This window comes from Tupaia chinensis, unplaced genomic scaffold, assembly GCF_000334495.1.
Source record: "Tupaia chinensis unplaced genomic scaffold, TupChi_1.0 Scaffold000057_1, whole genome shotgun sequence".
Lineage (NCBI taxonomy): Eukaryota > Metazoa > Chordata > Mammalia > Scandentia > Tupaiidae > Tupaia > Tupaia belangeri.
Genome location: NW_006159515.1, coordinates 4,951,064 through 4,964,860, shown reverse-complemented (window position 1 = coordinate 4,964,860; position 13,797 = coordinate 4,951,064). Strand labels below are relative to the sequence as shown.

Here is a 13,797-nt window from a genome sequence, read left to right as displayed (position 1 = left end):
AATCTAAAAGTGTGGTAACTCTAGAAATCAGATTCTTCCTTTTCTCCAGAATTTGTTGTTTCTGTTATTATTTGTATTTTGTTTGTTTGTTTGTTTGTTTTTTAGTGGTTGTAGATTACTTCTGTGCAGAAGATCAGCCAAGTCTTTCCTGAGCCTTTTCCTGGATGTGCATGATAATTTTCTAATTTTTCCCAGTTTTTTGTTTTAATGGCCTAGTCTTTATTATTTATTTATTTATTTATGCTATGGAGCACATGCGCTCACCAAAGAGAGACAGAGGAAGAAACAGAGAAAGAAAGTGAGAAGTTACCCTCCTGGGGAATTGGCCATGTTGCACTCCCTTGTCCTCCACTCTCCTCCTGGGATTTTGGGCACACACACACCCGTCTTGTGTGATTTTCAAACCGCTAGGTTTGGGAATTGAACTGCCGTTGGCCATGTGGGAATCCAGCGCCTTAACCACCATACCACCTGCTGGCCCCAAGACAGTAATACTTTTAAAATCCATCTATATTTCACCATACTTTATAGGCAGTAGACTGCATATGTTGTAGAAAAAGAAGAGACTCGAATTTCAGAGTTTATGAAAGTTGGCTACAAGAAGGAATGAGGGGGCTCATATAAGTCTGGTAGGCCTCCAAGTGACGGTGATTTTTCTTGAGATACATAATGTCACAGGCACACTTGTGATGAAATGTTGCAATGGCCAAGTGTTACAGCTATGCAAAATATTCGTTGGCATTAATTTAGGATAGCTGCTGATTTCAGGAACTTTCACGAAGAATTCAGCTGATTTTTTTAATGAAGTATTGATTTAATTAATTTATTTTTATTATCATTATTATCCTTTAATTTGACCAGAGAGAAACAGAAGAGAGGGAAAGTGAGAAAACAAGGCACCAGGCTCGGGACTCTAACCCTGGTCAGCCATGTGGTAGTTCAGCACCTTAACCACCACACCGCCTACCAGCCCCAGCTGACATATTTTTTTAAAAGGATCATACTATTTATTTAGGGTGAATAAAGCATGAGGCTGTTTTTAGTCTGCTGGGGCTTTAAACTTTCCGCATTGCTAGTCTACATCTCTTATGAACAGGGATGCCCTCATGGATATGCAACTTGCACCTTTTTTTTCCCCTTTTTTAAAGTTTTTATTGTAGGGCATGTGTGCTCACCAGAGAGAGAGAGAAAGTGAGAAATCACTCTCCCCGCCCAGTGGGCATGGCTATGCTGCAATCCCTTCTCCAGTCTCCTATAGAGAGTTTGGGCACACACACACACATGCTTGGTGTGATTTTCAAGCCACTGGGTCTGGGGCTCCATCTGTGTAGCCAGACATGGGATCTAGTGTCTTAACCTCCACATCACCTGCTGGCCCACACCTTGTGCTCGTAGAAGAGCCTGGCCCTTTGTTTGATGTTCTTCTGTTGTCATCTTGAAATTCCTAGTACATTTTCAACAAGTGTCTGTGCACTTTGATTTTTGCACCGGGCCCCCAAAGTACGTAGCTGGTCCTGATGACGAGCTGACTTGGTCTTCCCTTACCGTATTTTATGGCTGAAGCATCATTTCCACAAGATGAACTATGGACCAGGTTAGGCGCAAGGACTGCAGGGAGCTGAAGCTGCTTCTGGCCAGTTCCTCTTTATTTCCACACGCGGCTAAACTTAGTATGATAGGAAAGGAAAGCAAGGGCATAGATTAGAAGCAGGCAGGGGCTACTAACAGCCAGAGTTTGTCCATTAATAACAACAGCAGCTGCTGCTACTCCTACTCCTGCTACGCCCACCACTGTGTCAGGCAGCCGATGTCTGCCAGGCTCTCGCTAAGTGCTTCACGCTCATTGTTCCCCTTAACTGAATCTTGCAACAACATGCAAAATGAGTATTATTTTTATAGAGGAGGCTTCTGAAGTTTCCAGTAATTAAATTGCCTTTCGTTACAGACGTAGAAATGGTCTTTTCCCACTCTCTGTCTTTACGAAGTTGCCAACCTATCTTGTCTGTTGGTAAAAGTGAACTGGAATCACTAATTTACGTACTTAAAAAAGATGCTTTGGCAAGAAGAGGGCTACCAACTGATGCTTGCATCCTTTATTTCCTACCTTTTATTAACATACAATTGTAGATAGGTGGTAGTGTGTAATACCTTTCGGATATACATTTCTTGCATTTTTCCCCATGGATACTATCTGTATTGTATACCAATACTGGGAGGGATTTCCCATGAAGAAATAGGTAGAACCTCCTCCTTCTCTCAGGAAATTATATCAATAAACACAGTTATCTCTTCTGTAAACCTCAGCCAAAATGACGTTCTGTTTATCGGCTATTTCTGTGTTTATTGTTTTCCTAGTTTTTCTGTGTGATTCTATTCTGCTGTAATTAAAAAATATTACACATGTGTTCTGGGTTTTTTTTAGATTTTTTCGAGAGAGATTTTTGCTATAGGATGCATGCATTCACTGGCGAGACAGAGAGGCAGAAAGCAAGAAGTCACTCCCCAGGGGGTGGTCACACCACAATCCCTTCTCCTCCATTCTCTCAGGACTTTGCGCATAGTGGCACACACACCTGGTGTGAGTTTTAAGTCACCAGGTCCAGGACTTGAACTGTGGTCACTATGTGGGAGTCCAGCAATAAAACCCTTATACCATCTGCTGGTCCCACACATGTCCTTTTAAATATATATATATATTTAATTGCAGAGGGTGCATGTGCTTGTCAGAGAGATAGGAAAGACAGAGAGAGGGAGAAGGAGAGAGGGAGAAAGCACCCTGCAATGGAGCGAGGTCATGCCACAATCCCATCTCCTCGATTTCTCCGTCTTTAGCTAGAGTTCGGGCATGCCCACACGATTGGTGAGTTTTCCAAGTCACGGGGACTGGGATTTGACTCATCATCAGCCATGTAAGGTCCAGCTCCATCAGCCACTGGGTCACAGGACCAGTCCTATGTGTTCTATTTTAATTTTGCATTAAAATAAAGTTGTCCACAATTTTTTAAACACAGAAATTCTGTCCTGGACTAACCCCAGTGATGTCTCCGACAGGAGAGTCTGTCTTGCAGCTGATGCCTCCAGGCTTGCCTCCAGTTCCGCATCCAGTCACAAGTACACTCCCCGGAGGGCGGTGCTCTACGTGCCTGGAAACGATGAAAAGAAAATTAGGAAGATTCCATCCTTGAATGTGGATTGTGCCGTGCTCGACTGTGAGGATGGCGTGGCTGCCAACAGAAAGGTAAAGTCGTGGTCTTAGGATGGGAAGAGAGCCAGGCTGGATTGAAATTTGATTCTCTTGGCATGGTACTACTTACCATTTGGAAAGAGTCTACTATACCTATCTTTTGCTATTTTATATACACACACAGATGCAGATATATATGTATGATTTTTTAAAAAATGTAGTCCTTATATGGATTCTGAATGTGTATTTCTTTCCTCTGAGAGAAAGGAAGAATTCAGCCAAAATGTATTCAAAATCATGACCTTTGGTGGCAGCAGGTGGCATGTAGGCAGTTGGAATCCCAGATGTGGTGGCTTGCTTTCTTATTTTCCCTCTCTCCCTCTCTCTCTCTGTGTGTGTCACTTTCCAGTCAAATTAAAACAAATAAATTTAAATAAAATAATTCTTAAAAACATCATGACCTTCAATAGCTATGACTGTGTGTATATAAGTAGACACTCCATTTAGGTCATGGTTTTGCTGGTTTAGGTAAATAAATGACCTAATTCTAAAATTGTGATATAAAATGTTCAGGCCAATAAGTACAGTTAGGGGTTTGTTTCTCCTTCTTGCCACAGGTATATTGAGTAGTGGTGTTATCTCTTCTGGGACAAGTGCCATAAAATAAAATGATTCCATGGGTAATCGCCACTTCCCCACTTAATTAAAGGGAAACTATATACAGAACTGTAAGGTTGGTTGTAGTTTCTGGCTGATTTCCTCTAACCACACCAGAGAAATGAGCTTATGAAGTATCCAATTTGCAACAGGTACAAATGGTTCTTTTATTTATTTTTATTTATTTTGTTTTTGCCGTAGGGAGCGTGTGCTCTCTAGAGAGAGAGAGATGGAGAGAGTAACAGAGACAGGGAAAGTAAGAAATCACCCCCTAGGGGGGATGGCCACACCATAACCCCTTCTCCTCCATCTTCCTCCTGGGATTTTTGGGCACTCATGCATACGTGCCCAGCATGATTTTCAAGCCACCAGGTCCAGGACTCAAACCACAGCCAGCCATGTGGGAGTCCAGCACCTTAACTACCACACCACCTGCTGGCCTGGAACAGATCGTACTTACCTGCACGGTGGGTGCTTTTGTTTCATTTTCTTTTGCTGTACTTTATTTTCGCAGTTTTTATAATAAACACGGATTCGTTCAATAGTTAGGTGAAATATGTAAATCATTTTAACAGTAACTCATACTTGCATGGGACCTTTTTAGTTTAAAGCATGATTCTGCTTGACCCTTATCTATACGGCTCCTAGCCAGAGAGGTGGGACTGGGCGTGGAGTGTTAGGCTAGAGACAGAAAGCATTTGGATTTTTGCCTATTTGAATAGTTTCTTGCCCCAGGTGATCTGAAATAATGTGGCTGTACTATATAACTTTTTGGATTAATTGCTTTCTTTGGTGATTCTGGCAAATAAATATTTGCCTTAATTTTTTTTTAAAAAGTTTATTTCCAACATCTTTGTAATGGTTAAACTAAGGCTTTCCAAGTATGTGGAAAAAGATTAGAGTAAGTATGTGGACTCTAACGTGTCTACTCAACATCTTTGGCATGTACCAGGGGAAATACAATTAATCTTCTTTCTCCCAGAGGTTGATGTAAATAGGCCTCATTTTGAAGGACGTGATGTGGTTCTAGCATGCTCCCTCCCAGAACTCATGTCGTGTACACTCTAAGATTAGATACTAAAATGTAATTCCCACTCTCTGTGACCCAGGGCAATTCACTTTACTTCTTTGCCTCAATTTCTTATCTGTTCTGTGGGGATGACAATATCTTCTTTTGTCAGGGACAGGAATTATTATGAGAAAAGAGTTGATAAAGTGCCTGAGGGTAGCTCGGTATCGTATAGGAAATAGATTAGATAAATCCTGTAGTAACAGCGATTAGAGAGAAATTTATTTTAGCATTGAGCACAGTGAGCCATTAGGTACCCTGATGAATTTCTACCTAAATTTCTTCAAAATCTTGAGGCTGTTCTTCCATACCCAACTGAAGATGCCTCCTGCCAGCCAGACAAACTGGAAAGAGGGTCTTTCCTGTCTTACATTTCCTTCTGTGCTCTAAAGCCATCCTCATAACCAGAGTAGTAACAGCTGAGCTTCTACTTAAGAGAAACCTAAAGAGGTGAAGGGGAGAGAAGAGTTGGTGATGGGCAAGCTGTGTCCACCATCTTGGCCACACAGTGTCCTTTATCAGGACACTTCAATTCTCTCGATGGAGCCCAGTTTGCATTAATTGCTAGGTACACTCTATTATGCATGCTGAGCTTAGAGTCTGCCCAAATTCCCTTTCCTAGCCAGCCAGTGGCATGGTAGTGAAGGCGGCTGGATCCCATGTGGCTGACTACATAGTTCAAGTCCCAGATCTAGTGGCTTGGGAAACATGCTAGATGTATGTGTAAGCATGTCCAAAATCCTGAAAGGAGAATGGAGGAGAAGGGAATGGTGGTGTGGTCATCCCCACTGGAGAGTGCTTTCTCACTTTCCCTCTCTTTCTCTGGTGAGCACACATGCCCTAAAGCAAAACTTAAAAAAAAATAGTAATAATAAAATAAAATTCTCTTTCTTAGCCATGGAAAATTCTGGCAAACCAGGCTAGTACTTATTTTATTTTATTGTTTGGGTTGGTACTTATTTTTTTTTTAAAAAGTCGTTTTCCTTAAAGTTTTTATCCAGGACTTAATTTTGTCTAATATATTTCACTTCATAGCCTTAGCCTATCAGAGTCTTTTTAGACTTAGATTTCATCATCCAACATTTATATCATCTGAGAATCTGATACTCACACCATGTGAAAATGTAACATGTTTTTGATGGAAATGTTGAAAAGGTTAGTGCCAAGTGCTGCACAAGCATGCCACCAAAAACTTCTGTCCAAGCTTATTTGACAAACATGTGTATAATGCTGACTAAACGCCAGGGGTTGTACTTTGCGCAACAACCCAGTGAGGTACTATTATTTCAGTTCTTTTTACATCTAGGGAAACTGAGGCACAGATAAGTCAAGTTTATGTGCAATATTGTGAATATGGTTATTCACCTAATTCTCCTAAAATCCAATCTTTCAGGACTAGCAGATGACACAATGGTTATGTCGCTGGACTCCCATGTAGTGTCTGCAGTTCAAGTCCCGGACCAGGCAACTTAAACTCACACCAGGCACGTGTGCATGCATGCCCAAAATCCTGAGAGGAAAATGGAGGAGAAGGGATTACGGCATGACCATCCTTCCTGGGGGGTGATTTCTCGCTTCCTGTCTTATCTGTCTCACTCTGTCTTTCTGACAAGTTCACATGCCCTATTGAAAAAAAATCCAATCTTTTCGTGAGGATATTATGACATTTTTGTCAAATACCTTTCAAAATGAAGATAGGTTCCTAAGCTACCTGTCTAGAAATATCTTCTCTTATACCTCCACCTCCCAAGGAAAATGAGGGCAGGTGGATGAGACTTGTTTTTTTGTTTTTGTTTTTTTTAAATTTGGCTGGAGGGTGCGTGCACTTGCTAGAGGGAGGCAGAGGATGACAGTAAGAGAAGGAAAGCGAGAAAGCACCCACTATGGGGAACAGTCATGCCACAATCTCTCCTCTTTATTTCTCCCTCCTTTTTAGGATTTTGGGCACATGTGTGCATCCCCAACTTGAGCCACTTGGTCGGGCATGTGGGGTCCAATGCCCTGAACTACAAGCTGGCCTGAGACTTGTTGAATGCATGTCAGTGCTTCTTTTGACGTGCTGGAAATAGAGAAATGATTTACTAATAGAGGCTGGAAAAAAAACAGTTTATGAAAATTTTCTATGTGAGAGGTGCTATATTTTATATACAGTATTATTTGTATGTATTATCTCATTTAATCCTTACCGAAAAATTTTAAAATATGCTCACCATACTGCCATTAAATGGCAGAACCAAGATTCGAATCTCCTACAGTTTTTGCTGGGAATCAGCCTCAGTATATACCATAATTCACCTTTCACCCTTTTGGGAAGCTAGTGTCTTGGCTTCGTACCTTTGTCAACTTTGTTTTTTCCATGATTTCTCAAAATATACTGGCAGTTTACATATGCACATTTTTTTAGTGTCCTGGAATTATAATTCATTTAGACCCTCAGGACTTGAATTCATTTGAAATGTCCAAACAAGTCTGCAACTTTCCCATTTTCTTTTCTAGTTTTTGAAGTCACCTATTAATCATATTTCTGATTTGAATATTATTTTTCTTGATGGAAGAGATTGAATAGAGATCATTTTTAGTGACTTTATTTCCTTACTAAGAAGAAATCCGTATTAAAAGTCTCATTTCAGATTATCTAGTTAGAGTTTTGCTAAACTGAACTATTATGGCTAATTCAGCCTTTTTGGAATTATTAAAATGTAGTCACTTCATTTTCTTTTTTTTTTTTTCTTATTAGAAGACTAATTCCATATTTCATTTGATTGATTCTCTGTGGAATGTGGGCTTATAATGAAAACAATAGGAGTTTCCACAAAGCAGTTTATAAGTATATAATACCTTCCAGCAGGCTCTAATCCTGTCCTGCTAATCCAATTTGTGTTTAAGTAGCTCCTTCATGTCAAAGATGGCGCTACTGGCTCACCTTCCCAAGCATGGATGATGAAAAGACTGCCTCACTCCCTTATCTTTTCCTTTGCATTATTAAATGGATGAGGAGGTATGGGGCTGTCTAAGTCACAGCTTGCTGGGCCATAGTAAAATATGCCAAGTAACGTGCAGACTTCTGGTGATTCACCATGACAACGGGTGAGACCAAGAAGATAGGGGTGGAGAAAGTCAAGGCAGGATTCCAGAGCTGTTGTTCCAGTTTTAAATATTTAAATAACTATTTACATTTATTTAATATTTAAGTTTAAGTATCAACATTTAAATAAATACTTAATCTTGAAGTACATATTGAGTATCTACTCAACTAGGTCCCATAGCAGGCAAGAGAGATACGAAGATGGTTGTATCGTTCTCAAACCTGAGGAGATACAAATTAGTGGTAAGACAGGCAAAAAAGCAAATAGTTATAATCCAACTAGATAGAAACATATAATTTTTATTACCATTTAGTTCTAAGTTTTTTAAATTGCCATTTTGATCTCTTTCTTGAACCATGAGATACAAAAGAGTATTTCCCAAACTTTATAATAAAGAACCAGTTATTTTATTTGTTGCTCTCTTTTCTTTACTTTTAAAAAAAAATTTCTAATCTATTGTGGATTAATACCTTTAGAAAATGTAATAAAAATGAATTTCTAGAAAAATTACATGCTACTTGAATGCCACAGCAATGTCAAGTACAGTAGGAGTTTCTAAAGTCTTACTCTTCATGTGGCACTTACCTCATATTGGCATGGTAAGATCTTGCAGACCAACAATGAGCCACAGATTACAGTTTGATACTGAAACTTCAAATTTCTTATTTTAATTTTTTTAAGTTTGCTATGGATGCATGTACTCACTGAAGAGAGACAGAGAAACAGGGAAAGTAAGAAATCACTCTCTAGAGGGTTGGCCACCAGCAATTTCCTCACCTGTGTTTCTCCTCTCAGGATTTTGAGCACCCACATACAAGCAAACAACATATTTTTCAAGTCTCTGGTACTCAAACTGAGTAGTCAGTCATGTGGGATCCAGCTGTCTTAATATCCATGCCACTTACTGGCCTAGGACTTCAAATGTTTAATTGTTTAAGTATGTGGGAGTTTGTTTTTTAAATTTGTTTTTATTGCTAACCTCAAGCATAGTTCCATGATGGTTAGAAAAAGTATATAAAAGATGATGATTTCTGACATTTGTTGAATATTGCTTCATGCCTAGTATATTTTTATAAATGTCCATATGCTTAAGAAGAAAGTGTATTCTCTTTCTTTTTTCTTCTTTAATAAAAAGAGAGAGAGAGAAAGTGAGAAAGCACCCCATGGGGCAGGGGCCCTTTACTTCCTTCTCCTCCATTTCTCCCATCTTTCAGGATGTTAGGCCCACGTGCACATGAACCTGGCATGTTCTTAAAGTCCCCAGGTTTGAAACTTGAACTGTGCTGTTGGCCATGTGGGATACAACTGCCTTAAACAACATGCAACCTGCTGGCCCCAATTTTTTCATATCTTTATGTTTTAAAATGTTTCTTATTATTCTTAAAAATTTTATATCCATGTTGATAATCTCTGTCTTTCTAACTAGAATATTAATCTGTTTACCTTTAATGTAATTACTGACAAATTTGGATTTTATCATACCATTATGTTTTGTCCTATTTTTTATAACCTGGTCTTTGTTTCTTTTCTGTTGTTTCTTGACTTTCAAAAGATTATTTTACTTTTTTAGTTTGTTTATTTTCTATTTTTTTCTTTTGGTTTAGAAGTTATGACTGTATTTCTAATTTTTATTGATTACTTTTGAAGCATACTTGACAAAGTATAAAATAAATTTGTAGCTTCTTCCTAGAAAGCAAAAAAAAAAAAAAATCTTAGAAAGCTTTAAATTCAGTAATCTTCCTTGCAATGTACATGACATTTTTACCCAATATCTTAGGCATCTCTTTTTAATCCCACTTAACTTATATTGTTACTAAAATTATTTTGTATATATAGTGTTTATTTAGATTTACCTGCATATTTTACCGGTTTCTGTGTTCATCATTCTTCCTTGCATCTCAGACCTTCTTTGTGGATCCTCTTTTCTTCTCCTTAGGTGCATCCTTCAGAATCTCCCTAAACTAAAGGTTTGTTGATAGTAAATTCTCAGTTTTTGTTTATTTAAAATGTTTTTAATTGCTTGCCTAAACACACAAGGTTAACCAACAGGTATCCTCTCTCAAAACTTTATTTTTTTCTTTATCTTCTAATTATTATTACTGAGAAGTCCATTGTCAGTTGAAAAACTGGCCTACTTATACTTTTTTTTGTCTGCTTTTAAGATGTTTTTGTCTTTGTTGTGCTGAAGTTTTACTAAAATGTGACTGGGTATAAATTTTTCACTCCTTCTCTCCCTCAGCCCTCCCTTTCTCTTTTACTTGGTGTAAATTCCTTTTTCTATATTTGTGGATTCATGTCTGTTATCAGTCTTATAAATTTTGCATTAGCATTTATTTATTTAGGTTTTCACATGCACTCACCAGAGAGAGACAGAGAGTTATAGAGAGAGGGGAAGTGAGAAATGACCTTCCCAGTGGGGATAGCCACACCACAATCTCTTCTCCATTCTTCTAGGATCTTTTGGCGGCATACATGCACACACACCCAGCATGATTTTCAAGCTGCTGAATCCCAGAATTAAACCATGGTGAGCCATGTGGGAGTCCAACATCTTAACCACCACATCACCTGCTGGCCCCATGCATTAGCATTTTAAATATTGCCTCTATGTTATCTTTTCTGTTCTTTTCATCAGAAATGTTGAGTCCCCATATTTTATATTCTTTTTTTATTTTCATTTGATGAGAGAGAGAGAGAGAAAGTGAGTAAGCAAACCACCAGGTCCAGGACTTGAACCATAGTTGGCCATGTGGGAGTGTCCAGCACCTTAACCACCATGCCACCTGCTGGTCCCTAGATTCTTTCTTTCTATATTCCTTATCTCAGATCATCGCATTTTCTGTTTCTTTGTTTCTCTGTGTTAAAATTCTGAGTTAGTTCTTTATATCTAATTTCCAATTTTCTAATTCTCTCTTTAGTTGTGTCTAATCTGTCTAACCCATTCCTCTGAGTTTTTTTTTTTTTTTTTTTTTGGGGGGGGGGGTTTTTGGTACGTGTGCTCACCAGACAGACAGAGAGAGACATAGAGACAGAAAGCGAGAAATCACCCCCCAGGGGGGATGGCCACGCCACAATCCCTTCTCCTCCATTCTCCTCTCAGGATCTTGGGCATGTACGCACATGCGCCCGGCATGAGTTTTAAGCCACCGGGTCCGGGACGCGAACCGTGGTCAACTTCATGGGAGTCCAGCGACATAGCCATTACACTAACTGCTGGTTCCCGAGATTTTTTGTTTTAATAATAATATTTTTATATCTAGAATTTCTGTTTTATTCTTTTTCATAACTGGTCTATCCTCAGTCTGATCATTTCAATATTTGGGGGTCTAAATCTTTTTTTTTTTTTTTTTAGTATATCTACTACTTACTTAACTTACTTAACTGACTCTTATAGGTATGAACCTATATGGATTGGAATTAATCATGGGATCCTAAGGGTCTATAATGGAAAGATTTCTCTCTAAAGAGAATTTCTGTTTTCTCCTCCTAAGAGTCAGCAGTACTACTAATTTCAGAGTTTTCATTTATTTTTGCAGTAGTCTCAAGACTTAGTATTCTGTGTGTGTATGTGATTTCTGATTTATATATAATAAACATATAACTTTTTTGGCTACAGTATTTTTCAAAGAATGCATACAGTGTATAATAAATCAAGAATATATACATGTTCATCTTCTTCAACATTGAACATTACATCATACACATTGGTTAATAGTTATAATATATTTTTTTAAAATCTGTATTAAATTAGCTATATATTTTTTACTCTTCTGTGATACCATCCTGTAATCTAGGCTTAGTATTTTTGTTTGTTTCTGTTTTTGCTATCAGGTGTGTGCACTCATTAAGAGAGAGGGAAAGTGAGAAATCATCCCCCTGGGGGGATGGTCATGCTGCAATCCCTTTCTTCCAGTCTCCTCTCTGTATTTTGGGCATGCGTGCATGCACAAGCATCCAATATGATTTTCAAGCTACCAGGTCCAGTACTTAAACCACATAGCCAACCATGTGAGATCTAGCATCTTAACCTCCATGCCACCTGCTGGCCCTAGGGTTAGTATTCTAATACCAGGTCTAGTATAGACATTTGGTTGCCATATTTTTCTCATCTCTCACAAATCAGAATGGGTTTTTTGGTGTTTTGTTTGTTTGTTTGTTAAAATGATTTATTTTATTTATTATTATCATTTTTCAATTTGACCAGAGAGAGACAGAGAAAGAGGGGTAAAGTAAGAAAGTAAGATACCAGGTCTAGGACTTGAACCATAGTTAACCATGTGGGAGTCCAGCTCCTCAAACTCCACACCACCTACCAGGCCCCCCCCCCTTTTTTTTTAAAGCTCCTTCTTTCCTTCCTTCCATCTTTTGAAAGAAAGGGATATTCTCAATATGGTCTTGCCAAACCATGACCTTCCCTCTGTCTTCTAGCCAGCCAGTGTAAAGGGAATGCGTATAGAACCTATAGGCAAACCCAGTCATTCAGGTCAACCAAAGATCTGACTCCAGAGCCTTCCCATATGGTTTCACTGGTGCTGTATCACTTGTCTACTGCAGCTGGGCTAAACCCATTGTTTTTGTTTTATGTTGACTCCTGGACAATTCCTTTATGTTTCATGAGCTCAGCAACACATTAAAAAGTACTTTTGTTGAAGTGTATTCATTTTTTAAAAATTATTTTTAAATTTAACTTTCTTTCTTTCTTTCTTTCTTTTAATTTGACTAGACAGGGACAGAGGCGGCAAAGTGATAAAGCAAGTTGCCAGGTCTGGGCCTCAAACCACAGTCAGCTATGTGGGAGTCTTTTGGCGCCCACAACCACCATGCCACTTGCGCGCCCCGAAATGTGCGTGTGTGTGTGTGTGTGTGTGTGTGTGTGTGTGTGTGCATGTATGTATTTATTTATTTATTTTGGAAAGGTTTTCGCTATAGGGTGCGTGTGCTTGCCAGACAGACAGAGAGACAGAGAGATAGAAAGCGAGAAATCATCCCCCAGGAGGGATGGCCATGCAGCAATCCCTTCTCCTCCATTCTCCTCTTGGGATCTTGGGTACGCACACACACGTGCCCGGCGTGAGTTTAAGCCATGGGGTCTGGACCTCGAACTGCGGTTGGCTACGTGGGAGTCCAGCGACTTAGCCATTACGCTAACTGCTGGTCCCTGAAGTGTATTTATTTTATTGTATTTATAGCATGGCCCTTCAAAGAATGTGGTCTGTCATATTAGCAAAGTATAGTAACGTTATTTAAATTATTTTGTTATAAACTTTAAAAAAGAATTAGTCTAAAAGTTATTCTTACACATAAAAAGTGAAATAATTGTGAAATAAAGCAACATCATAACCATTATTCCATTTCTTATCTCTAGAGACAATCTCTTTGACCCTTTCTAAGTTATTCTTTTGGCATTTTCTTCTATATCTCTAATTAACATACTTCTTAAAAATTTTTTCCCCAACTTCAAGCATGTTGTTGACCTCCTAGGGAATGAGAATTTCTCTCTCCTCTTCTACCACCTTATCCCCACCACCTCTGAACCTTGCCTGTCTCCCAGTTGCCCCCAATACATTTATGTTGTAACTTTGGTAAGATTTGCTTTTAGTGGAAAAACTATTTAGAGCTGAACCATGTAGTAATGAAACAAGTCTTTCCTTCTCTTCCTGACCTATTACTTTCCATGGAGGTGGAGTTCTTAATTATCTTTTTGTTTTCTGGCTTAGTTTTCGATTCGGTTGTCCCTAATTCAATACCCACCTCTTTTTTTTTTTTTTTTTTTTTTTTTTTGGGGGTTTTTTTGTGGGGGG

General features: G+C 38.8%; 1 protein-coding gene across 1 annotated transcript in view; it reads left to right on the top strand.

Moving 5' to 3' along the window:
* CLYBL (citramalyl-CoA lyase) overlaps positions 1–13,797 on the top strand; it is a 142,171-nt gene that overhangs the window by 21,107 nt on the left and 107,267 nt on the right. The window contains exon 2 of the mRNA XM_006141555.2: positions 3,052–3,238. Within this exon, the coding sequence (XP_006141617.1) occupies positions 3,052–3,238 (187 nt within the window). The remainder of the gene's footprint in view (positions 1–3,051; positions 3,239–13,797) is intronic.